Below are 26,945 nucleotides of genomic sequence, written 5' to 3'. Positions count from 1 at the left end.
GTAATTTGGGTTTTCACTTTCTTTGTTGTTATGTCTGGCTAGAGGTTTATCAATTTTACAGTTCTTTAAAAGAACCAGCTTTTGACTTCATTGATATTGTCTTTAATGTTAGTGTTTTTAATTTCATTTATTTCTGTTCCTACCTTTATTATTAATTTCTTCCTTCTGTTAGCTTTGAGTGTAATTTGCTCTTTGTTCTAGTTTGTTAAGATGGAAGCTTAGATTATTTATTTTATTTTATTTTTATTATTAATATTTTTTTGGCCATGCCACACCACATGTGGGATCTTAGTTCCCTGACCAGGGATCAAACCGCTCCCCCTGCAGTGTAAGCCCAGAGTCTTCTGCCAGGGAAGTCCCAGATTATTTATTTTAGACCTTTCTTTTTTTTCTTATAACAGCATGTAATGCTATAAATTTCCCTCTGAACACTGTTTTACCTGCCTTCCACAAATTTTGATATGTTGTATTCATTTAATTTTCATTTAGTTTAAAATATTTTATAATTTCTCTTGAGACTTATTTCACCCATGGGGTAATTTAGAAGTGGGTGGTTTAATTTCTAAATGATTAACTAAGCTACATCTGAGATTTCCAGATATAGTTTAGTTAATTTGTAGTTTAATTTTGTTATGGTCAGAGAACATTGTTTGCATGATTTCCATTCTTTTGAACTTTCTAAAGTTTATTTTATGGCCTAGAGTATAGTAAATGTTCCATGTGCCCTTGAAAGGAATGTGTATTTTGTGTGAGATTTTTTATAAATGTCAATTAGGTCGAGGTGATTCATAGTATTTTTAAGGAATTTGGTATCCATACTGATTTCATCTTTTCTTGTTCTGTTAATTACTGAGAGAAATACTGAACTCTCCAACTATAATGTGTATTTGTCTCATTCTTCCAGTTTTCTGTTTTTGCTTTGCATGTTTGTAACTCTCTTTTTAAGTGCATAAATATTTTGTATTGTTGCATATTCCTGGAATATTGACTCTTTTATTGTTATGTAATGTTCCTGTTTGTCTTTAGTAGTATTCTTTGTTTGGAACTCTACTTTTTCTGAAGCCTTATTATTGTTTCACAGTATATGTTCCCATCATTTTACTTTTAACCTATGTCTTTAGATTGAAAGTAGATTAATTAGAAACATCACTTTTTAAAATCCAATTCAATATTGTCTTTAACTTTGATGTTTATACCCTTTACATTAATGTAATTATTTATATATTGATACTTGTATTAAAATGTTGCTATTTTTTGTTTGCTTCATCTGTTGTTTCATTTTTCTATCTTCTGAGTTACAAATTTCAAAAAAGTTCAGCATTTCTCATGATTCTTTTTTTATCTCAGCAATTATTTATATCTCTTGTTTAATTTTAAAACTAATTGCTGTAAAGTTTGCATTACATGTATTTACTCAGTTTACTTTTATATAACTTACAGTGCTTCACTGTAGTTTAATGACCTGACAACAGTATATTCCCATTTCCCTTCTGCCTTTGTTCTGTTGTTGTCATACATGTTACTTGTACGTATGCCAAGAACACAAAACGCATTGCTGCTCTTTTTGCTTGAGAGAGTCATTTAACTTTAGAGCAATTCAAGGTAAGGAAAAAAAGTTTTATTTTTACCCTCATTTATCCCACTTCCAGGGCTCTGTATTTCTTTGTGTAGATCCATGTTTCTGTCTGGTTATCATATTCCTTCTATCTGAAGAACTTCCTTTAACATTTTGTGTAGAATAAATCTGCTGGAGATTAATTCCCTTATTTTTTGTCTGAGAAATTTTTCCTTTTTCTATTTTGAAAGATATTTTTGCTGGACAAGTTCTTGCTTGACCATTTTTTTCCTTCGTCACCTTTAAGATGTTATTTTACTGTGCTATCATGCATGGTTTTTGATAAGGAGTCTGATGTAATGCTGATTTTTGTTCCTAGATATGAAATGCATCGTTTTTTCTCTGACTGTAAGATTTTCTGCTTGTATTTTGTTTTGTGCAGTTTTAGTATGATATGAGTGAGTGTATTGCATTGTATTATATTATTTTCTTTCGCAGGAAGAGTATTTATCCTGCTCAGTGTTTTCTGAGCTGTTGGATTAGTGCTTTGATACTGTCATCAATTTTGAAAATTTTTGGCTATTCAGTTTTCAGATATTTCTTCTGCCTATTCTTCCTTTCTCTTCCCTCTGGGATTCCACTGACATGTATGTCAGACTATTTGGTATCATTCTACAGCTCTTAGGTGCCCTGTTTTTTTCTTTGTGTTTCAGTTTGGTTTAGTTTCTATTGACCTACCTTCAAGTTTTCTGATTTTCTTCCTCAGCTATGTCGAGTCTACTGATCAGTCTGTTTCTTGAAATTCTCATATTTCTTGTTATGTTGTTGATTTCTAGCATTTTTGCTTGATTATTTCTTACCGTTTCCTTCTTTCCACTGAGTTTTTCTATCTGATCTTGCATTGTTCATCTTCTCCATTAGAGCTGGTGTCCAGTGGCACTGCTCAAGGTAAGTATCAAATTCAGTCTCTCTCTGCAAGCATCTGAGATTTTGGGCTAGTTGTTTTCCCCTCAATATCTGTTCTGTGGTGAGTTCTAGGCAAGTCAAGAACATGAGTTTGTCTGGACTTTTTTTTTTTTTTAAAGAAAGTAGTGTTTAGATTTCTATCTCTTTTTTTAAAATTAATTAATTTATTATTTATTTATTTATTTGGCTGTGTTGGGTCTCCGTTTCTGTGCAAGGGCTTTCTCCAGTTGCGTCGAGCGGGGGCCACTCCTCATTGCGGTGTGCGGACCTCTCACTGTCGCCGCCTCTTCCGTTGCGGAGCACAGGCTCCAGATGTGCAGGCTCAGTAGTTGTGGCTCACGGGCTTAGTTGCTCTGCGGCATGTGGGATCTTCCCAGACCAGGGCTCGAACCTGTGTCCCCTGCATTGGCAGGCAGATTCTTAACCACTGAGCCACCAGGGAAGCCCTGGACTTCTGTTATTCTTGTTCTTACTCTTTAAAGCAGGGAGCAGTTGTTTTCCAGCTCTACAGCCTAAGCAGAAACTGGAAACCTAGTCCATAGAGTTTTCTTCTCTGTCATTTTCTTGTTGATTCAGAATTTTATTAGAATAAATTTTGAAATTATGGATTGTGTGATTTTTGTTATGTTTTCTAATGTATTGAGATTTAACTGAAGTGTAATATGTAATTGTTTTTGTGAATACTTGATGCATATTAGAAGAGAATGTGTAGTTTCATTTTGGAGCAATGTTGATAGTGAATTATTTATATTTATTTTATTGTTAAGCATTTGCTAAACTTTGTAAGTTCTGGTCAAGTCAAATTTTTTTATGTTAATTATCTCCCATTTTCTAGACATACATCATATTATCTAATATAGTGATAATTTGTTTTCTGTTTCTATATTCATGTCTCCTTTTCTTGTTTTGTATTTTCATATGTTGCTCTGTCACCCGAAATAGCTCAATAGCGAAATAATTGTACATATTTTGTTTTGATCTTGACATCAGTGTAAGTGCTTATTAAATTTTACTCTTAGAATTGGTGCAGACTTCCAGTTAGATATTGCTTTTCTTTGTCATATATATTTTAGTCCTTTTTTTGTGCGGAGAGGTGGTCTGGAATGAATTTAAAGTTTGGGTAATTAACTTTTCAGCATCTGTTAAGAGCATCTCATTTTTTTCTTTGACCAATTAATGTGAAACTTCCTCTTAGTAGACTTTTAAATTTAACCATTCTGTCACTTTTAGATATTTTATCCTTTAAATATATTACTCCTTCTGTTTTTTAGTTCTATATAAAATGCTTACATCATATTGATCAGTGAAATTGTTATATATATTTTATTGTTATGCTGTCTTTTATAAGTTTTCATGAAGGCAATGATAGATTTGTTCAGTGGATTTCAAAGCATTCCATTTTTTCTCTCTGCACCAAAATCATTTCTGTACTGTGGGAACTACCTATTTCTTCAACATTGGTAAGATTCCTGAGTAAACCTATTATAGGGTAGACCCTTTTCTTAAAAAATTATTTAATAACTATCCATTTTTTCCTAGAGTTGTTATTCTGTTCAGATGTTTAACTTTAATAACTGTATCTGCTTATTTCCTGGTTATTGGTCTGTTTATACTTTCATCTTCTGAGTCATTTTTGCTAATGCACATATTATTTCATAGTAAGCGTTTCACCTGTTTTCGAACTTTTCAGCATGTTAGAAGACATGGTATTATATGCATTTATTTTACATCTGTTATATTCTCATTTCATTTATGATTCATTTTATTTGTATTTTCTCTATTTTTCCTTCAGTGGGATTTACCAGAAAATTTATCTGTTTTTTTGCCTTGCCTCAAAAATCAGTTCTTGTAATGTGCTGTTTTGATTCCCTTCTGATTTCCTTTACTGTATATTTTTCAGATATTTTCTTAGTGGTTTTTTGAGATTTACCATTAACATCCTAAGTGTATAGCAGTCTACTGGATTGATATCAGTGCAGCTTCAATATCGTACAAAACTCTGCTTGTATATACCTCCCTTCCCTTTCCCCCATTTATGTTGTTATTATCACGGATTACATCTTTATATATTCTATACTCATCAATATACATTTATAATTATTGCTTTATGCATTTTTCTTTTATGTCGTATAGGAAATGTACAGAAGTAGTTGCACATCAGAAATACAGTAGTGCTGGCTTTTATATTACCTGTGTGGTTACCATTTCTGGAGTTCTTTAATCTTCATGTTGCTTCAGGTTATTATGTTGTATCCTTTCATTTCAGCCTAAAGGACTCCCTTTAGCATTTCCTGTAAAGCAAGTCTACGAATCATATTATTACCTGAGTTTCTGTTTACCTGGGAATAACATAATTTCTCCTTCAATTTTAAAGGGTAGTTTTGCCAGATGTAGAATTTTCACCAAATTTTAAAAATTGAATGATTTACAGTGATTCAGGTGTACAGCAAAGTGATTCAATTATTTATTCAGTATATGTATATATATATTCTTTTTCAGATTCTTTTCCATTATAGGTTATTACAAGATACTGAATATAGTTCCCTGTGCTATACAGTAGGTCCTTGTTGTTTATCTGTTTTATATATGGCAATGTGTATATGTTAATCCCAAACTCCTAATTTATCCCTCCCTCCCTTTCCCTTTTGGTAACCATAAGTTTTTCTATGTCTATTTCTGTTTTGTAAATAAGTTCATTTGTATCATTTTTTTAGATTCCACATATAAGTGATATCATATATTTGTCTTTCCCTATCTGACTTACTTCACTTAGTACTATAATCTCTAGGTCCATCCGTCTTCCTGCAAATGGCAATATTTCATTCTTTTTACAGCTGAGTAATAATCCACTGTATATGTATACCACATCTTCTTTATCCATTTGTCTGCTGATGGGCACTTAGGTTGCTTACATACCTTGGCAATTGAAAATAATGCTGCTGTGAACATTGGGGTGCATGTATATTCAGATGTAAATTTTTGGTTGACCGTTTTTTCTTTTAGCACTTCCACTCTTTTTTTTTTTTTTTTTTTTTGCGGTACGCGGCCCTCTCACTGTTGTGGCCTCTCCTGTTGCGGAGCACAGGCTCCGGACGCTCAGGGTCAGCGGCCATGGCTCACGGGCCTAGCCGCTCCACAGCATGTGGGATCTTCCCGGACCGGGGCACGAACCTGTGTCCCCTGCATCGGCAGGCGGACTCTCAACCACTGCGCCACCAGGGAAGCCCTTTTAGCACTTTAAATGTGTGATTCCACTGCCTTCTGGCCTCCATGGTTTCTGATTGGAAATTGTTAATCCTATTGAGGATCCCTTGTATGTGATGAATCGTTTTGCTTGCTGCTTTTAAGATCCTCTCTTTGAGTTTTTCTTTCAGTTGTTTGATTGTAATGTATCTCAGTGTTGACCTCTTTGAGCTTATCCTATTTTGAGTTTGTTGAGCTTCTCGAATATGTACACTTATATCTTTTATCAAATTTGGACAATTTTGGCCATTATTTCTTTAAATATTCTTTCTGCCCCTTTCTCTTTTTCCTTTTCTTCCAGAACGCCTATTATGTGTGTATGTTGTTACTCCTGACAGTGTCCCACAGGTCTCTTGGGCTGTGTTTATTTCCCTTTATTTTTTTCTTCCTGCTTCTCAGACTGGATAATTTTAATTGAACTATCTTCAAATTTGCCAATTCTTTCTTCTGCCTTTTCACATCTTTTATTGAAACTCTCGTGGATTTTTCATGTATGTTATTGTGCTTTTTGTCTCCCAGATTTCTTTTGTTCCTTTTCATAATTTTCATTGCTTTATTGATGTTTTCTATTTGTTGAGACATTGTTGTCCTGGCTTACTTTAACCCTTTGTCCATGGTTTTCTCTAGCCCTTTGAGAATACTTAAGACCGTTAATTCAAAGCCTTTGTCTAGTAAGTCCAATGTCTTTCCTTCCTTAGGGGAAGTTTCTGTTAATTTCTTCTGTGAATGGGCCATATTTCTTGTTTCTTTGAATGTTTCATAATTTCTTATTGAAGACTGGACAGTTTGAATATTATAATGTGGTAACTCTGGAAATTAGACTTTCCCCCCTTGTCAGGGTTTGTTCTTGTTGCCTGTTGTGGACTCTTGCTGTTTGTTTAGAGACTTTTCTAAACTGTTTTTTTAAAGTCTGTACTCCTTGTCATGTGTGGTCTATGAACTCTCTGTTCCTTTATCTTGTGTTAAGCTGGTTGTGACAGATTTCCTTGCATGCGAGGAGAAATAAATAAGGAAGTAAAGAATAGAAATGAAGGAAGAGAGGGAGGGAGGAAGGAAGGAAGCAAGCCTCCCTCTGGCTTTTCAGATTGGCTCTGTGTTGGGACATTCCTTCAGTGCTTAGCCAGGGCATTTACAAGTCTGCCTTAGTCTTCACTTCCTGCATGCACTAAGTTTAGAGATCAGCCAGAGGGGAAAGTTTTAGGGCCATCTTTTCTGGGCATGTATCCTGCCTTGGGCATGTATGTAGCTTTTCTGAATCCCCGAATTTCCCAAGGAAACTCTTCATCTTTTCTTCCCAGGCTTTTGGTGCGTCTGTTGTTTTTCTCACTTGTACTCTTTTGTCCCATTTGGCAGGAGATTGTGCATTTGCATACATTGTTTTCGAAGAATGACTCTGCCTAGCTATTTTCCAACCTAAGTAAGTTTTGAGGAAAACAAAAACAAGTGCTTACATCATTCCTCAGGTAGCCCCTAGACAAGTTAGAACAAACACAGTTCTTTGAGGAGAAGGATTGCTTTTCTTCCTCCAGAACCAAGGACCGTGGTTCCATACTGGGGATATGGGCTGCTTTATTCAAGACTGCTACTGAGCTGGGGAGTGGGTGGGGCAAAACTAAGTAAAAGTGACAAAAAGCTTCCTACTGTTTTTGAGCTGTGTTTTTCTTGATTCAGCCTTCAGTTTGGTTGCTACAAACCTTGTTTTCCAGAATTCTAAAACAGTTGATTTTGACGTTTTTGCTTGATTTTCCATTGTTTCTGTAGAGAAACAAACCCTTGGAGCTGCCTACTCTGCCATTTTTCCTCTTTATTTCAAAAATCAGTTTTTGAATGTCAATGAGTTCAGCTTTTTTACATTTTCTAGTTTGTTAATTTCTGCTTTGATATTTATTCTTTCCTCTTTCTGCCCAAGAGTATTTGTTTTCTTTTACTGCTTACTGAGGGTAAATGTTTTAACTTCTTCCTTCCTTCTTTATTTCTGCCTCCCAACTATTTGACTGTGTGTATACTCATTTTTTGATTTTTGAAAAAATGTTATTGCAGTTTTTTCTTAGCTCTTTATTTGATGGTTACTTAGGGTCGTTTGTTCATTTATAAGTGGTTGGGATTTATTTTTAAATTGTGTTATCTAGTATTATAGCATTGTATGTATTTAGAAATCACAGTCTGTAAAATATCTCTTTTTTTGCATTCATTAGGGATTATTTTCCTCTTACATTTTCGTATTTAATCAATTTTTATCAGTGTTCCATGGATGATTTTCTTGACATTTTGTAGAGTTTATTTTCTTTACAAATTATGCAGTTAAAATTTGTGTTCATACAAATATATGTAATATTTACTTGATCAACCATCATATTTATATGTCAGATTCTTTATATCCATATTTTTCATCTGCTTGATGTGTCTCAGTCTGAAAGTATTGAGTTTAAGTCTTCAGTTCAAATTGTTTCTACCAATTTTCTGTTGAATTTTTAAAAGTTACTTTTGGGTCTGTTATTTGATACCGAAAAGTTCATAACTATTATGTATTTAGTAAGTATTTTTTAATTAAAAAATTTCCTTTCCTATTCAATGCATTTTTGCTCCTCAAATTTTACTTTGATATTCTTTACAAAATTTGATCCTGCCTGATATATTTTTGTTCTTTCTCTTATTTTTTATTACTAAGCGAATAAATAATGAGTACCTGGAACTGTTAGGTTTTATGATTGCTGTTCCCATTATTCACATGCTTTTTTTTTAAGTTTTTGCGTAACCTGCAATTGTATGTTAAAAAAAACTTGAAACAATTATGTATTTTCAGAAGAGTTATATAGTACAAAGTTTCCATATACTCCTTAGCCAGTTTTCATGATTATTTACATCTTACACCATGTACATTTATAAAAACTAAGAAATTAACATTGGTGCTACTCTGTAAACTAACCTACATACTTTATTAGGATTTCACCAGTGTTTCCACGAACATCCTTTTCTGTTTCAGGATCCAGTCCAGGATACCACATTGCATTTAGTTACTGCTTTTCCTCAGTCACCTCCAATCTAAGGCCACATCTTGGTCTCCTTGTATTTTGTGACTTGATACTTTTCCAGTGTACTGGTCAAGTATTTTGTAGACTGTCCTTCAATTTGGGTTTGTCTGATGTGTAATCAATAGGTTATGGGTTTGGGGGATTATACCACAAAGGGGAAGCGTGCTTCTCGGTGAATCAGATCAGAGTATACATGCCAGCAACACGATTTATGCAGGTGATGTAACCTTGATCACTGGTGTGGGCCAGGTTTCTGCACCGTACAGGTACTCTTTTTTTCCTTTGCATACTCTGTTTGTTAGAAAGGGGTCATTAAGTCCAGTCACTTAAGGGGAGAGGAATTAAGCTGCACCTCCTAAAGGGAAGAGGATCGATTGGTGGGCATCTGTTCAAACGACCATGATAGTTCATAAATATGTCGGGGGAGATATTTTCAGGCTATGCAAATATCCTCTTTCTCTTTAAAGTTTTACCAACTAGTTTTAGCATCCATCTGTGGCTCTTGTCTGTAGCAGTTATTACTGTGGTGCTCTAATGGAGATTTTTCTATTTCCCTTATTCTTTTTACATTTGTTATTTGGAATTCAGCTCTAAGGAATATTTGTCCCTTCTCCCATTTGTTTATTTATTCCAGAGTCAGCAAGCTTTTTCTGTAATGGACCATACAGCAAATATTTTAGTCTTTGTGGACCATACAGTCTCTGTTACACAACTGACTCTGATAGAGTGAAGCACGATAGATGATACATAAATGAATGGGCGTGGTGTGTTCCAATGAATCTTTATTCTTAAAAACAGACACTGGGCCAGATTTGGCCTGCAGGCCAACTTCTGATAATTAATTCATTTATTTATATCAGGTGAACTCATGGGTATTTATTTTATTCTTTAGGTTATACATGTATAACCTATTTATTATTCAAATTATTCCAGCTTTGGCCACTGGGACCTCTTCCAGTTGGCTCCTTTGGCATTCCACTGCCATCATTTGGGGTTGATTGGTTGAACATTTCTTATTTTCTGGCATTATGAGATCCTCCAGGCTCATTTTTTTAATGGGTTAGTTTATGTTTTGTCCTTTAACCAACGAAATGTTTTCCTCCTTCCTTCCCAACTGAAGGTCCACTTGACTGGTTTTAGAATTCTTAAGTTTACAATATTTATGTTTTCAACTTCTGTACTATTTTGGATGGGGGAAGGTTGGGGTGTGAGGTAGGGAGTTTAATTTTTTGAAATTAAGTTTTGCAAGAATAGAAATAAAGTTGATTTATTCTCAACCTTTGCTTCTGCCATCAGAGATCTTTTTTTGACCTACAGACTCAAGGTACAGAGATCTCTTCTGTTATGCTTTATTAATGTTCTTGTCCCATTTTGATTTTTTTCCCTTTGTCAGACTTACATTGCTTGGGTCTCTGTTAACCCTCCTGGATGCCTACACGCATTTTCCTTAATGTTTTCTTTAAAAATCTCTGTGTCCTTTTCTTCTGCATTCTTGGAGAGCTCTTCAAGTATGTCATATACATCACTGATTTCATTTTGTGCGTGTTGGCTCTGTCCTTTCCTGGTTCCAATGGGAATTTTCTTTCTTTGCCTGTGTTTTTTTTTTTTTTCTTTTTCCCCCTTTGGTTTCCTTATATCCTTTCTTATATAAATGGGTCTACTTTCAATTCAGTTCCCTACTCAACCTATTTATTTCATTTCATCATTTATCTTTTTTTCCTCTCTCTATCTTTTAAAAACAGAGGCCATATTTTCTGTAGTCTTTGAAAACATGACACAAATGCTATCCAAAAATGTATAGTAGTACTTTTCTTAGTAGGATATTACAGAGAATTTTTACTTATGATCTTGTTCTGATGTACTTTAGAAGGTTTTTTTTTTTTCCATTTCTAATTTTATTGATTTGAGTCCTCTCCCTCTTCTTCTTGATGAGTCTGGCTGATGGTTTATCAATTTTGTTTATCTTCTGAAAGAACCAGCTTTTAGTTTTATTGATCTTTGCTGTTGTTTTCTTTGTTTCTATTTCATTTATTTCTCCTCTGATCTTTATGATTTCTTTCTTTCTACTAATTTTGGGTTTTGTTTGTTCTTCTTTCTCTAGTTCCTTTAGGTGTAAGGTTAGATCGTTTATTTGAGATTTTTCTTGTTTCTTGAGGTAGGCTTGTATTGCTATAAACTTCCCTCTTAAAACTGCTTTTGCTGCATCCCATAGACTTTGGATCATCGTGTTTTTGTTGTCATCTGTCTCTAGGTATTTTTTGATTTCCTCAGTGATCTCTTGGTTATTTAGTAACGTATTGTTTAGCCGCCATGTGTTTGTGTTTTTTAGGTTTTTTTTTTTTCCCCTGTAATTGATTTCTAATCTCATAGCCTTGTGGTCAGAAAAGATGCTTGGTATGATTGCAATTTTTAAAAATTTACTGAGGCTTGATTTGTGACCCAAGATGTGATTTATCCTGGAGAATATTCCATGTGCACTTGAGAAGAAAGTGTAATCTGCTGTTTTTGGACAGAATGTCCTATAAATATCAATTAAATCTATCTGGTCTGTTGTGTCATTTAAAGCTTGTGTTTCATTATTAATTTTCTGTTTGGATGATCTGTCCATTGGTGTAAGTGAGGTGTTAAAGTTCCCCCACTATTATTGTGTTACTGTCGATTTCCTCTTTTATAGCTGTTAGCAGTTGCCTTATGTATTGAGGTGATCCTATGTTGGGTGCATATATATTTATAATTGTTAAACCTTCTTATTGGATTGATCCCTTGATCATTATGTAGTGTCCTTCCTTGTCTCTTGTAACATTCTTTATTTTAAAGTCTATTTTATCTAATATGAGTATTGCTACTCTGGCTTTCTTTTGATTTCCATTGGCATGGAGTATCTTTTTCCATCCCCTCACTTTCAGTCTGTATGTGTCCCTAGGTCTGGAGTGGGTCTCTTGTAGACAGCATATATATGGGTCTTGTTTTTGTATTCATTCACTGAGCCTGTGTCCTTTGCTTGGAGCATTTAATCCATTCATGTTTAAGGTAATTATCAAAATGTATGTTCCTATTACCATTTTCTTAATTGTTACGGGTTTGTTTTTGTAGGTCCTTTTCTTCTCTTGTGTTTCCCACTTAGAGAAGTTCCTTTAGCACTTGTTGTAAAGCTGGTTTGGTGGTGCTGAATTCTTTTAGCTTTTGTTTGTCTGTAAAGCTTTTGATTTCTCCATCGAATCTGAATGAGACCCTTGCCGGGTAAAGTAATATTGGTTGTAGGTTCTTCCCTTTCATCACTTTAAATATATCATGCCACTCCCTTTTGGCTTGTAGAGTTTCTGCTGAGAAATCAGCTGTTAATCTTATGGGAGTTCCCTTGTATGTTATTTGTCTTTTTCCCTTGCTGCTTTCAATAATTTTTCTTTGTCTTTAATTTTTGTCAATTTGATTACTATGTGTCTCGGCGTGTTTCTCCCTGGGTTTATCCTGCCTGGGACTCTCTGTGCTTCCTGGACTTGGGTGGCTATTTCCTCTCCCATGTTAGGGAAGTTTTCAACTATAATCTCTTCAGATATTTTCTCTGGTCCTTTCTCTCTCTCTTCTCCTGCTGGGACCCCTATAATGCGAATGTTGTTGCATTTAATGTTGTCCCAGAGGTCTCTTAGGCTGTCTTCATTTCCTTTCATTCGTTTTTCTTTATTCTGTTCCACAGCAGTGAATTCCACTATTCTGTCTTCCAGGTCACTTATCCATTCTTCTGCCTCAGTTATTCTGCTATTGCTTCCTTCTAGTGTATTTTTCATTTCAGTTATTGAATTGTTCATCTCTGTTTGTTTGTTCTTTAATTTGTCTAGGTGTTTGTTCTTTAATTCTTCTAGGTCTTTGTTAAACATTTCTTGCATCTTCTCGATCTTTGCCTCCATTCTTTTTCCGAGGTCCTGGATCATCTTCACTATTATTATTCTGAATTCTTTTTCTGGAAGGTTGCCTATCTCCACTTCATTTAGTTGTTTTCTGGGGTTTTATCTTGTTCCTTCATCTGGTACATAGCCCTCTGCCTTTTCATCTTGTCTGTCTTTCTGTGAATGTGGTTTTTGTTCCACAGGCTGCAGGACTGTAGTTCTTGCTTCTGCTCTGTTTTAGAAGTTTTTATAAATAAGTTACTAGTTTTTGTCTGTGTGCTCTTGATCAAACAGAAGTCTCTCTGGTTTAGTGTTTTCCAACAGAGTGGGTGTGGGAGTTCCTCTTGGTCCCCTCCTCACTTGGATGCTGCTGTGTTCCCCATTCAGTCCCTCACCCGATGCTAGCTTGAATTGCATGGCTCTGAGCCGAATTTCTTGGTCTGCAGCTATATCCTTAGTATACTGTAGTTTGGCTGGACTGAGTGGGACGTGCCACGTCTTCTTACTGCCTTCTTCTTTGACTAGATAATCTGAAGCAACCACCATCTTCTAGATCTGAAACAGTCCATACCTGGTTGTCCCCAGAACTTGTCCCGTCTTTACTCTTCCTGAGGACTTCATACCCCAAGTCGTAAAGATGGGAGCCTGTGCCTCTCTACGTCCAAGGAAGCTGTCCCAGGATGTTGAAAGGATGTAGAAAGAGAGGTCCTTGTGGGTGTGGGGTTTGAGGTCCAGAATCTGGGGAATGTCCAAGGATGGCTGCTCTGGTGTATGTGTGGGTAGACAGCAGTTGTGGACATCATCTTCCTTTATTCCTTCTTGGCCTTGTTCTTCGCACTCAGAGGTTAAGACATGTACTAGTAACCCAAAGTTTCTCATCCAGCGCCATCTGGCGTGAGGGACCTTCCTTCCAGCGTCTGGAAAATCTTCGTTGATGATCCTGGATTCCCGAGCTATTGTCATTTTATATACTCTTTTGGTTTGATGGGAAGCTTGGGATAGGGAATATGACTGATGATTAGTCTTTTTTCCTTTGAACTGATGGAGAATTGGAGCAGGAGGGGAGGGAGGCCCACATGGCATGCTGGGAGACCCCAGGAGAGTCAAGCTCAGGAGGCTACTTTTTTTAAAAATTGAAGTATGGTTGATTTACAATGTTGTGTTAGTTTCAGGTGTACAACAAAGTGATTCAGTTATACATACATATATATATATCTATTCTTTTTCAGATTCTTTTCCATTATAGGTTATTACAAGATATTGAATGTAGTTCCTTGTGCTATATAGTCGGACCTTGTTGTTTATCTATTTTATAAATAGTGGTATGTATCTGCTAATGCCAGACCCCTAATTTATCCCTCCCTCCCCTTTCCCCTTTGGTAACCATAAGTTTGTTTTTTATGTCTGAGTCTGTTTCCGTTTTCTAAATAAGTTCATTTGTGTTATAGTTTTTAGATTCCACATATAGGTGATACCATATGATATTTGTCTTTCTCTGTGTGACTTACTTCGCTTAGTATGATAGGTGAAGTCCATCCATGTTGCTGCAAATGGCATTATTTCATTTTTTATGGCTGAGTAATATTCCATTGTATATATTATATACCAACATATATATATATATATATATATATACACCACATCTTCTTTATCCATTCATCTGTTGATGGACATTTGTTTCCATGTCTTGGCTATTGTAAATAGTGCAGCTATGAATATTGGGGTGCATGTATCTTTTTGAATTAGAGTTTTCTTTGAGAGGCCACTTTCAAGCCATGTAAAGATGCTGTAGGTTTTCTGTGACCTGGCAGGAGTTGGGGGGAGCATCAGAAGTTGCACGTATGCCATCAGCCTCAGTCAGGTTGGGCTCACTGAACAAGAGTGGGGAGTGGAAATGGTGTCATCCTTGAAAGCATGGGGTCTGGAGCCAGGATGCATCAAACCAAGTCTTAACTCTCTGCTGCTTGTCAGAGGTGGGGTCTTGGCCAAGGTCCTTAATCCCTGGGCACCTCAGCTTTGTCCTTTATCAAAAAGAGAATAAAGTGACCTACCTCGTTCAGGTATTTTGAAGATTAAATGAGTTAACATGTATAATATTACATTACTGTGTAGGGATCACATAGGACAGTGGCTGGCATTTGGTAAATGCTGAGTGAATGTTAGGTGGTGGTGGTATTATTGGGTCACCTGCCAGTGAGCAGCTGAGGAGGCTGTCCTGCTGCCTGGAAAGGCCTCTCACTGGTCCAAATTTTCTCCATCTCCGAAGGCCCCGTTCCTTCTCAAAGGAACCTCCCTGTCCATCCAATTTGAAGTAGCCATTCTTTCCCACAGCCCCTTTCTCTTCACCGTCAGACCCCTTTTCATAATTGTTATCACCTGTGACTTCGTGCACCCTCATTCAAGCGCTGTGTCCCCAGCAGCCTGTAGGTGCCATGCTGGCGGTCTGTGGGTTCACCATGGCCTGCGGTGCCTTGTGTACGGACACACATTACAGTGTTGGACGCAGGACTTCACGAAGCCGTCTCCTTCTTCAGTGCTTGTGGGCCACATGCTTGGCACCTTGCTTGCCTGGTTCTGGTGGCTTCCCACTGGTGAGGTGTAGCCAGGTGGCCAAGAACTTGGGCCGAGGAATCAGACGAACTAGGGTTCCAATCTTGGCTAACCACCTACTGACTGTGTGATAGAGGGAAACTTACCTAACTTCTCTGAGCCTCAACTTCCTCACCTGTCCGTGGTGAGAATACTGCCCAGTGGAAAGCTTATGAGTTCTTAACACAGTTCCTTGGACTTAGCATGTACCACTAAAGGTGACTGTCACCATCCTCATTCCTAACAAGACAGCCATCCACCTGTCATCGTGGCGCTGGTAATAATTGCCTCAATTTCCCTGCCCCCACCTGCAGTAGAGTCACATCTTGTGTTAGCGGGGATCACAGAGAGAACATGTGAATGAATGATTTGGTTGAACTCAAAGGAATTGTTCAGGGCCTCAGATTGCTTACCTTTGAATAGAGAAGGTGGCAGGTGTGTGAGCACACGCTTTTTTAATATCATTCACGCTTTCCTAGGTAACTACAGGAGAAGGGAATTGACCATTGTTTCCATTTGGAGGGCCTGAGCCTCAGGTAGTGCACGAGGCCTGTGCAGGTAGTGTGGGCGCGGGGCATCAAGAGCAGAGCTGCTAGCACCTGGGGGCCCAGGTCTCTGTTTTCAACAGGTGTGAGGAGTTGAGGACAGTGGCAGAGGTTGGGGGGAGCTTAAGGGAAAGACAGGATTTCCAGACAGAGAACGTTGCAGTCATTTAACATTCAAGTCCTAAATAATGTAGGCTTTTGTTATCAACAGAACAGACTAGAGTTCTGGTTCTATTTGAGGATCTCCCGAGAAGAAGAGGAAAAGAGGGTCAGAAAACCTGTACAGGGATGTGAAGAAGGAGATCAGGCCCCAGGAGATGGCGCATTCAAAGTCTGGTGGGGTGTTTGGGAGCCAGCTCTCCTCTGAGCTCCTTGTGGGCATTTTCATCTTTCAGAAAAAGCAGTTGTTTTTCTGAAACTGAAAAAACCCATTTTTTATAAAAGATTTAAACGGTAGAAGAAATCATGTATATAAAATCACTTTTGTCACCTGAAGCTTTATATTTCTGAGAGCAGTTCCACTCATGTCCTCGTAGTGCTTTGTGGTGTTCAAGGCACTTTACTTTCTCAATCACACCTTATTCCTTATTCCAGCAACCTTGCAGGAAGCCGCTATTATTATTATTATTACTATTTCTGTTTGACAGATGGGGACATTGAGTCCCAGAGAGGCTGGGCAACTTGCCCAGGGTCATGTGAATAGAAAGTGGAAGAGCCAGTAGTTTTTCCCCTGCATGTCAGGCCGTTAATAATCCTGTTAATACTGTTCATTGTTGGTATTGGGTTAATTTAAGTAGAAATGACTGTCAAGCCACCCAGTGGCTTTCTGGTTGGTACCAGAGGTGGAAGCAATGGCCTTTCTGTCCCTCATAAAGCCACTTGTGACTCAATCCTCCAGTAACTAGGAGGGAAGAAAACTAGCTCCTCCCCCAGTGCGCCCCCAAGTAGCCATGTAGACACCCTTGCTGACTGCCCAAACTTCTTGAGCAGCCCTCCTCTGCACAGCCGTCTCCCACACTTGGAAGGACTTATCTAAGTAGGTGGACTCGACTCTGTCTTCTTCCCGGGGAGGAGTTGAGTGTCCTCAGGGGGTCACGTTCTGCAGGGTGGAGAAACATTATCTTTAGATACCATCCAGGTTTGTATTCACAGGAGGGTATGCAAGATTCAGTGACCTTTACTCTGGAATGCTAATCTCCTTATTTGTATATCCTCCACTATCACCCTACGAGGTAGGTGCTGTTATTTCCCCCTTGTTAGGTGAGTCATCTGAGGTTTAGTAACTTGCCCAGGAACACGTGGAGTGTCTACATGGCTACTTGGGGCCACACTGGGGGAGGAGCTGGTTTTCCACTCTCCAGCCATCTGTTCATTCATCCATTCAACCATCCATTTTTCCATCCATCCATGCATCTACCCATCCATTCACCTACCCACCTATCACTGTGTGGGCTGTTTGTCTAACATGGTTTTCTGCTTTATTCTGGGGAAGAAGGTTCTCCATTCTGGGAGCCAAGCACATGCTTTCTGAAGCTGGAGACCTCCGTGCCAACACGCATCCCGTACCTCATAGCCCTTAGACATTTCTGGGCTTCCTCCTGACACTCCTAGGTTGGTCTTCTCAGGGATGCTGCTATTTCCAGCAGTGCCATGTTGCTTGTTCACTTTCCTCCCTCCATTAACTTGCAGAGGGTTTCCCCCTTCAAAGTCCTACAAATGTGCAAAGCTGCAGGCTCCTCCAGAGCCTCCTCTTGACTTTTCTGCAGCATTATCACAAATGAATACCCAGCTAGTCCCATTCCTTGATTCAGAGATTGGAAGTTGGATTCGTTTGGCATGATTTTACTTTTTCAAGCTATTATAGAGTTTGTGTGATACATCTAAAAATTATGTAATAAATCTAAAACAGATGTTTACAGAGCATTTTATAAGGAAAGAAATTTTCATAGAAATAGGCCAATTTGATTTCAGACGGATCAATTAAGGAAACAATTTAAATTGTCTGTGAAGAAGCAGTATTATAAAGAGGCAATATGGCCTAGCTGTTTAGACATTTATTAAGTGCAAAGCAATGGAAGTCGTTTAATTATTGTGCATAGCTTCTGTTGTATATGGATCATTGGGAGATAATCTCACTTTTCAAAAATTTTTATTATGGAAAAATTTAGACACATAAAAATTCCAACATGCAGGCATAAACAGTTGTATAATGAACCCACATTTACCTATTACCCATCTTTAACAATTATCAACTATAACTGTAACTGCTTCTCCCCTCTCATATTGGTTTTTTTCCCATGAGTTTTGAGGGCATATTCCTCACTTATTACTTCATTTCACTGGGTCGAATTCCATTCTAGAAAAGTATATTATCTTGACATTAAAATATAGTAAACTTTTGAATATAATTGTTTACTTTTTCATTGAAATTTAGCTCTTTTTTGGGTAGAGCACTGGAAATTTTCTGTCAGTTTTTTTCATTAAAAATTTCACATGTATAGCAAAGTTGAGAGAATAATGAGTGAAGCCTCACTCACCCTTCACCCCGATTCACCAGTTGTTAGCCTTCGGACTGGCATTCTCTAAGTGTGTTTTTCCATGTCTTGTTGAAGACGAGAGATTTACTTACTTTTGAAGGTACATAGGCAGGAGTTACATGGCTCGAAAACCAGATATATGCTCAGATCTACCTCTACCACCTCTTAGCCCTGCATTGTAGGCAGCTTGCGTCATACTTAATCCCTCATCTATCAAATCGGAGCATTAATAAGGTACACCCTGTGGGGTTATGCAAGGTACATAATAGGCGCTCAAAAAATGTCACCCATCACCTTACCTCGCAGCTGTACCCCCTGTGTTGCAGCTGGGGGAGCCGAATAGGGGGATATTGGGCTTCATTGATTCGAGTCAGTTTTGGCCAATATGGAAGATTTTTATAGTTGAGAGAGAGTTGGTATGGCCTGATGGTTAAGAAAAAAAACTCGGGGTGAGAGTGGTTCAAATCCCAGCTCTGCTTTTACCAGCTTGGAGCTTGGTTGAGAGACAATCTCTCAGCCCCACTTCCCTCTCTGTAAAGTGCGGATAGGAAGAACACCTACTGCATCGGGTTGTTGTCTGGAGAAAATGAAATGGGACCATCCATGGCCAGCATTTAGTATCGTCTGCCTCACACATGCCCAGCGAATATTACTAATCGTTAGTATCATTGTAAGTAAGGATACATTTAGAAGAGTGCCTATGATGTAAATGCTCAGTGTTACTTATTATTATGAGTAACGGTGAAAAACGCACACCAAATTGGTCTTTAAAAGTCTGATTCGACTTTGGTGCAATGAAAAGAATATAGATCTTCAGTGAACGCTTGCAATGCGATTTCGAGTAAGAGTAAGCCTTGGATGGACAGGTCGATGCAGCCAGGCAGGTGTGGCATCGTGCAGTTGTCATGGGAAACAACGATGGTGGTTGTTCACCGCCAGTTTCCTTCAGCGATGTCCTAAAATAAACCAGCCTTCTTGAAGGCTCCTGGGAGGGTCAGCTTCCTGCCTCGGGAGCAGCTCGCCCCATGGCCAGGGCGGATGCATCTATCCCGAGGGCTCTGCGTTGTTCTTGTGTTCTGGGACTAATTTTTTTTTTCTTCTGTCTATCTCTCTTTCCTGATTCTCCTCTTGCATCCCAGGTTGAAAGGATTGTAGACAAGAGGAAGAACAAGAAGGGAAAATGGGAGTATCTGATCCGGTGGAAAGGCTACGGGAGCACGGAGGACACGTGGGAGCCCGAGCACCACCTGCTGCACTGCGAGGAGTTCATTGATGAGTTCAACGGGCTGCACCTGGCCAAGGACAAGAGGCTCAAGTCGGGGAAGCAGTCCGGCGCCTCCAAGCTTCTGCGGGACGGCCGAGGCCCCTCGGTCGAGAAACTGTCCCACAGACCCTCGGAATCCGGCAAGAGCAAAGGGACTTCCCATAAACGGAAGCGGATCAACCCTTCCCTGTCCAAGCCGAAAAAAGGGTATCCGGCCAAGCCCCCTGCAGGCGGGGACAGGGCCACCAAGACGGTGTCTTACAGGACTACCCCCAGTGGCTTGCAAATAATGCCCCTGAAAAAGGCGCAGAATGGGATGGAAAACGGGGACGCCGGCTCCGAGAAGGAAGAGAGGCATTTTGGAAACGGGTCCCACCAGCCCGGCTTGGATTTGAATGACGTGGGTGAGCAGGACCTGGGCGACTGCCACGTGAGCCCCGCGGCGCTGGCGGAGAACGGACTCGGTACGTGGCTGGTCTTCCTCTCGGATGGGGCTTTGCGGGCAGCCTAGGGAAACACACTGCCCCCACCCCGGCCCTGACCCTCAGCCAGGCAGTAATTGTCCCTTTGTCTCTTTCACCTAGGGCACTGTGGGCTCGCTCACGTGCCTGCACTGGTTACAGACACCTATGCGTGGCGGGCGGGGGGGGGGGGGGCGCGGGGCCGGGGCCGGGGCCCAGCCACTGATGCTCCAGCCAAGGCTTGTCCTGCGTCGGAAATCCCTGGTTGTGCTTAAAGGCACCCGAAGCCATGGTAACCGCTCTGGAGCCCCTGCTCTGAGGGCGGCTCAGAGTCTTCACCCATCAGGACCCGAGACTCATGTCCCCACAGGACCAGTGCCTTTCGGAGGCCGCATGCACCTCCCAGAGCCCTTGCTTCCAGTCTCCTGCCCTCAGCGCTGTAGCCCGGAGAGGCAAGGTCTGGCCCAGGCTCTGCTGCTTCTCAGTTTGGACTTGGAATTCTCCCAACTGGTCCTTAAGCTGGAGCCTCCTGCCTCTCATCTCTCGCTAACATGCATGATCTGGCCCCATGTCTGTGTTAGGTCCTAAATGCTGCCCCGACCCCCTCCTAAGGCCAGTTCTTTTGCTTTGTACCTTCTTGCCACCTCCCGCAAGCAACACAGCAAAGATTCAGGAATCCCTCCCTCTGACCAAGTCCCCACAAGCAAAATTAAGGAAAGAGGAGGCGATGACCCAGGTAATTCAAGCTCCCAAATCTGACATCTCCTCAACAGAGTGCTCAGTGGCTGAGTCTCCCAGGTGAGCCGTCTGCACCTGTTACCTGTGTTCCTTCATTTCTCAGGTACCCGTGTGTCCACGTGGTGCATTTGTCTCTTTAGCTGCCAGAACTCTAAGCCTTGGGATGTCAGGAAATCCTGCTCGAGTGTGGACAACCCATGCCCAACAGAGTAGGGCCACCCGATGCCCTGGATGGAACCAGAGTGCGTGTGGGAATAGGGGTGCCGGGACGCAGGTGGGACGGGTTGGGAGAGTTTCCGGAAGGATGGGGTGACAGAGGCAGATGCACGTTAGAGGGGTGATGATTTCAGAGTTCAGGGTGCTCAGGGCGTGCCCGGCTGGGGAGAATGTGGCGTCTTTAGGCATTCTTGCCAGGGAATCTGAGCGATCCGCTTTGAGGTTCCTCTTTCTCCAGAGAGAGGAATTTCACCCAAACAGGATTTATTTAGCAGTCTCTGCCCCAGACTGACTCATGTTTCCGTCTGGGGATCCCTGATGCTGACATGACTCTGCCTGCTAACATACGGAAAAGCTGTTTGTTTTAAAAATCCATCTCTTGGGGAGGAGTGGGCTTGTGTAAATGAGTCCTGGCACAAACACTGGTGTTTGGCGTTCCTGTGACAGCAGCGGAGGGATTCCCTGTCTCTGGAAGGGGGGCTTGTGAGGCTCCTTGGGTGCAAGCTCAGGGAACTTGGGTGTGATTGCTGGCACCCCGGCCGGGAGCAGCCCTCTACCCTGCTCAAGATGTGGCTGCCCTGAGAGTGGGGGGATGGGAACGTGGGCGGGGAAGCGTGCTGACTCTAGCTGCCACACTGCAGGGCTGAGACAGAAGGCAGACCTGTAGAGAAGTTTCAGTGAAGGCATGCTTCTCCTTCCATGCCCTTTTCCAGAGCGGGGCAGGGCTGCTAGCTGTGCGCAACCTGTCCTTGGGCCTCATCGATACCGCCCGGTTCACGATCTGGTGATGGAGCATGGTTCCCCATGACCCAGGGAAACAGATGAGAATGAGCCTGCTGGCCTCAGTGGTGGCCTTGTTAACCTCGAGTGCTTCTCCAGGTCTTTCTTGTCTTTGATCTCTTCTTGGCCTCATTTTTTCCCGATGTTGAATGTTCTCTACTCCACTCGGGCCCATGCCTGGACAGAGGGGAGGAAGCCACCTGCCTCTCTTTTGTTTGGTTTTGGGTGTTCCCAAAGCGCCCTTTTGTTTAATCGCATCCCACAATGTTGGTGTCCTTGAGGTTCTCATAAGCCTAAGGCAGTGGTTCTCAAATTCTTGTGTGTCAGATTCCTTGGCGCTTTGTTAAAATGCAAATCCTGTAGAATCTGATTTACTAAGTCTGGGGTGGAGCACAGAAGATGGGTTTTTAACAAGCGCCCTAGGTGGCTCTCATGCATTTGGGGACCTGCTTTGTGGCAAAATGGGGTGATAATTACGTTTCACATCAGGTGTCAATTTAAGTCAATTCAATACTTCTTTTGTTCTTCCTGAGAGTTAATCACCACGCGAGGTGCTTGGAGTAAAGTAATAAAAAGATAGGTAAGGACTGCACCCTCTGAAACTTACAGTCTGCGCTCTGCTAGGTTGAGAGTGGGTGTCTCTGGGTCATTGTTGAGAAGACTCCTGAGGCTGACTGACTAGAAGGAGTAACACATATGTTACGTAGATGGTATGCCTTTCCACATCTGCGTGACATCTTCTGTGGTCACTGGGGTGATAAATGCCCCAGCCCTGGTCAGCTTTTAACACTCTAGTTAGAAATAGCATGATATCCAGGTCTTGGAGTAACTGGGAAGAGGAAAAGACTGAGAATCCTTGCCAGAGAGAGAGAGAGAGAGAGAGGAGAGAAAGGTTTGGGGTTCTTGGAGAAGACCCAAGACAGAGGGGGTTGTGTCGTTCCAGAACTTGCCAGCCAGGGGTCAGAGGCATAGTCAAGCACAGCATGACTCCACTTATGTTTTCAGGCCGAGGGAAGCCTTGATGCGGCCAGTGTCCATGCCCATGCAGACCCTGAATGTTTTCCTACCCCCCCTCCCCAGCCCCACCTTCTCTGACCACTGCCCCCAAGGATCCAGATCCCAGTGGCACAAGGGTGAGGTAGCAGGGTTTTCAGCACGGAGGGGGCCTCATCTTTGCCTTGCAGAGGGGGACGGGGAGATCCTGGCTACGCTTTCCCAGCATTTGTTTTGGGGGTGGGCTGTTGCTTTTTATATGATTTCAACTCCTCTTTGGTGAATTAAGGTTCTGCATACAGAAAAGCAACTTATGTAACACGTTACTCATTTACTGCTGACTTCCCCGATCTGAGCTGTGGGAACAGGTGCTAAATTGGGGCTCCAGCGGGTGGTGCTTTGGTTTCAGACAGCATTTTCCCCAGCAATGTTTGTGAAGCGCGTGCAGCGACTCAGTGCCGCTTTTGCTTCTGATTCTTCTCCCATGATGACAAATGGCTCTGTGGTCCGGGTACCATCTGCCTCAGTATCCCTTCGGGAGCTTGTTAAAATTGGGCTCTACCCCAGTCAAATGAATCTCAGGGGGCAGGGTGTGGATTGTGTCTTTTAAATGCTGAATTTTAACTGCCATGATATATACAGTAGTTCCCGCATAAGCGTTTGGTTGTAAGTGATGGGTGGTTCATAGATCCCATCCTTTGTTGGTAGATCGAGTTACTCCTTCGGTTTTAAGCTTGTAAGTGGGAGTGTGATTTAGTCCTTTAAACATTTAAAACCTGATATAATTTCTCCTTCTTGCAAATGCACTGTCTACCAGGCATCTCTCTCTCTCGCTTTTTTTTTTTCCTAAAACAGACTGTTTCATCCATATAGAAAAACCGTTGGGTTAGTGAACTCCTGCTGTGGTCTGGTCTAGAACTGATTAGTTCTGTTTCATCAGAATAGGCCAAAGCATCAATATGTGACAGATTCAGATGAGCCTTTAACCTGTGGACACACCCCTGCCTAGGAGCAAACCCTGAGCCCCAGCGCAACACACAGACGCCCAGCGTTTTCCGAATTTCCATGAAGCCAGTGAGTTTCCACTTTGATGCTGACCCGGTGACCCCGTGTTCACATTTCCTCGAATTTTGAGAATCATCGTCCTTGTTTTCTGATGAGTGTTGTCTGTGGCCCAGGTGCTGCATCTCAGACACCGCCTGATTCAGTGTTTTCAGAATTGTTCCTATCACAGAGTGAGTCATCCCACACAAACGTGCAACACTTGCCATCGTCTCTCCATTGATCTTTTAAAATTATCTCAGCTTTCACTTCTCTCATGTTTGTTTATCTCCTCCTACTCATCATGATGGAGTAACCATGTTTTAAAAGCACTTCAGAACGAAACGTGAACATGGGAGATGCCCTATGACTTTCGAGAACCTCGTGCTCTCAGACATGGAGCCGGCATCAGAATCCACTGGCGGGTATGTTAAAACACAGATTACTGTGCCAACCCCCAGAGTTTCTGATTTAGTAGGTATGGAGCAGAGCCTGAAAATCTGCATTGCTAGCAAGTTCCCAGATGCCGCCGCTGCACCAGGGACCCTGCTTTCAGAACTGCTCGCTGCTCTAGACGAATAAGCACCAAGGTGGTTGGGACAAAAATGACAGACAGTGGTTGGGAACACCAGTTGGTGGTACTGGGGAGAGTTGAAGCCCTTTTGCTCTGGTCCTTGAGTTTGCATTCCTGAGAATTCGTAAGTTGAAAGTTTGTGAAATGAAGTTGTTAAGTGGAAGTCTTACTGCCTGGGAACTTCACTGTTAGGCCTTGGAGTTTACAAAGTCCTTTGGTGACCCTCTCAGTCCTAACTGGCAGCTGTTAGGAGACTACCCATTTTTCGGAGGAGGAGACTGAAGTTACAAGGGTCCAGGTTGGGACTAGGAGAGAAACCCAGGCAGTTCAACTCCAGTGATGGTCCCTAGATCACTGCTCAGCTGGCTCCCAGGCAGTACAAGGCAGTTCCTGATCCCTGATAAAAATATGCCCTGACTGAACTCTGCTCAATGTTATGTGGCAGCCTGGATGCCGGGGGCGGGGGGGGAGTGTGGAGGAGAATGGATACATGCATATGTATGGCTGAGTCCCTTTGCTGTGCACCTGAAACTATCACAACATGGTTCATCAGCTATACTCCAATGTAAAATAAAATTGAAAAACAATATGCCCTGATTGGGGGACCCCCAGAGTGCTCGTGGGGCAGAAGCCACTTGGACTCACCCTCATTTCTTATTGATGGACAGATACAATTCTTCTAAGCCTGAGAAATTAACTCTGTGCCATTCAATTTGAAAGCCAGGAGTAAATGGTCAATTTCATTAAAAAAATACAACTTAACAAAACGGACTCACAACTAGAAAACCTGAATAGGGCAATAACTCTTTTTTTTTTTTAAGCATCTTTTTTGGAGTATAATTGCTTTACAATGGTGTGTTTCTGTTTCACAACAAAGTGAATCAGCTATACATATACGTATATCCTCATATCTCCTCCCTCTTGCATCTCCCTCCCACCCTCCCTATCCCACCCTTCTAGATAGTCACAAAGCACTGAGCTGATCTCCCTGTGCTATGCAGCTGCTTCCCACTAGCTATCTGTTTTACATTTGGTAGTACATATAAGTCCATGCCACTCTCTAACTTTGTCACAGCTTACCCTTCCCCCTCCCCATGTCCTCAAGTCCATTCTCTACATCTGCGTCTTTATTCCTATCCTGCCCCTAGGTTCTTCAGAACCACTTTTTTTTTTTTTTTAGATTCCATATGTATGTGTTAGCATATGGTATTTATTTTTCTCTTCCTGACTTACTTCGCTCTGTATGACAGTCTCTAGGTCCATCCACCTCACTACAAATAACTCAATTTTGTTTCTTTTTATGGCTGAATAATATTCCATTGTATATATGTGCCACATCTTCTTTATCCATTCATCTGTTGATGGACACTTATGTTGCTTCCATGTCCTGGCTATTGTAAATAGAGCTGCAGTGAACATTGTGGTACATGACTCTTTTTGAATTATGGTTTTCTCAGGGTATATGCCCAGTAGTGGGATTGCTGGGTCATATGGTAGTTCCATTTTTAGTTTTTTAAGGAACCTCCATAGTGTCTGTATCAATTTACATTCCCACCAACAGTACAAGAGGGTTCCCTTTTCTCCACACCCTCTCCAGCATTTATTATTTGTAGATTTTTTGATGATGGCCATTCTGACTGGTATGAGGTGATACCTCATTGTAGTTTTGATTTGCATTTCTCTAATGATTAGTGATGTTGAGCATCCTTTCATGTGTTTGTTGGCAATCTGTATATGTTCTTTGGAGAAATGTCTGTTTAAGTCTTCTGCCCATTTTTGGATTGGGTTGTTTGTTTTTTTGTTATTGAGCTGCATGAGCTGCTTATATAGTTTGGAGATTAATCCTTTGTCAGTTGCTTCATTTGCAAATATTTTCTCCCATTCTGAGGGTTGTCTTTTCATCTGGTTTATTCTTTCCTTTGCTGTGCAAAAGCTTTGAAGTTTCATTAGGTCCCATTAGTTTATTTTTGTTTTAATTTCCATTTCTCTAGGAGGTGGGTCAAAAAGGATCTTGCTGTGATTTATGTCATAGAGTGTTCTCCCTATGTTTTCCTTTAAGAGTTTTATAGTGTCTGGCCTTACATTTAGGTCTCTAATCCATTTTGAGTTTATTTTTGTATCTGGTGTTAGGGAGTATTCTAATTTCATTCTTTTACATGTAGCTGTCCAGTTTTCCCAGCACCATTTATTGAAGAGGCTGTCTTTTCTCCATTGTATATTCTTGCCTCCTTTATCAAAGATAAGGTGACCATATGTGTGTGGGTTTATCTCTGGGCTTTCTATCCTGTTCCATTGATCTATCTTTCTGTTTTTGTGCCAGTACCATACTGTCTTGATTACTGTAGCTTTGTAGTATAGCCTGAAGTCCTGGAGCCTGATTCCTCCAGCTCCGTTTTTCTTTCTCAAGATTGCTTTGGCTATTCAGGGTCTTTTATGTTTCCATACAAATTGTGAATTTTTTTGTTCTAGTTCTGTGAAAAATGCCATTGATAGTTTGATAAGGATTGCATTGAATCTGTAGATTGCT

General features: G+C 40.8%; 1 protein-coding gene across 2 annotated transcripts in view; it reads left to right on the top strand.

Annotated features, from left to right (window-relative positions):
- Window positions 1–26,945, top strand: part of CDYL2 (chromodomain Y like 2) — a 191,596-nt gene that overhangs the window by 109,072 nt on the left and 55,579 nt on the right. For both annotated transcript variants that reach the window (XM_060289088.1, XM_060289087.1), the window contains exon 2: window positions 19,491–20,079. In XM_060289088.1, the coding sequence (XP_060145071.1) occupies window positions 19,491–20,079 (589 nt within the window). The remainder of the gene's footprint in view (window positions 1–19,490; window positions 20,080–26,945) is intronic.

Source organism: Globicephala melas, chromosome 19, assembly GCF_963455315.2.
Source record: "Globicephala melas chromosome 19, mGloMel1.2, whole genome shotgun sequence".
Classification (NCBI taxonomy): Eukaryota; Metazoa; Chordata; class Mammalia; order Artiodactyla; family Delphinidae; genus Globicephala; species Globicephala melas.
This window is presented reverse-complemented; position numbering and strand designations above follow the sequence as displayed.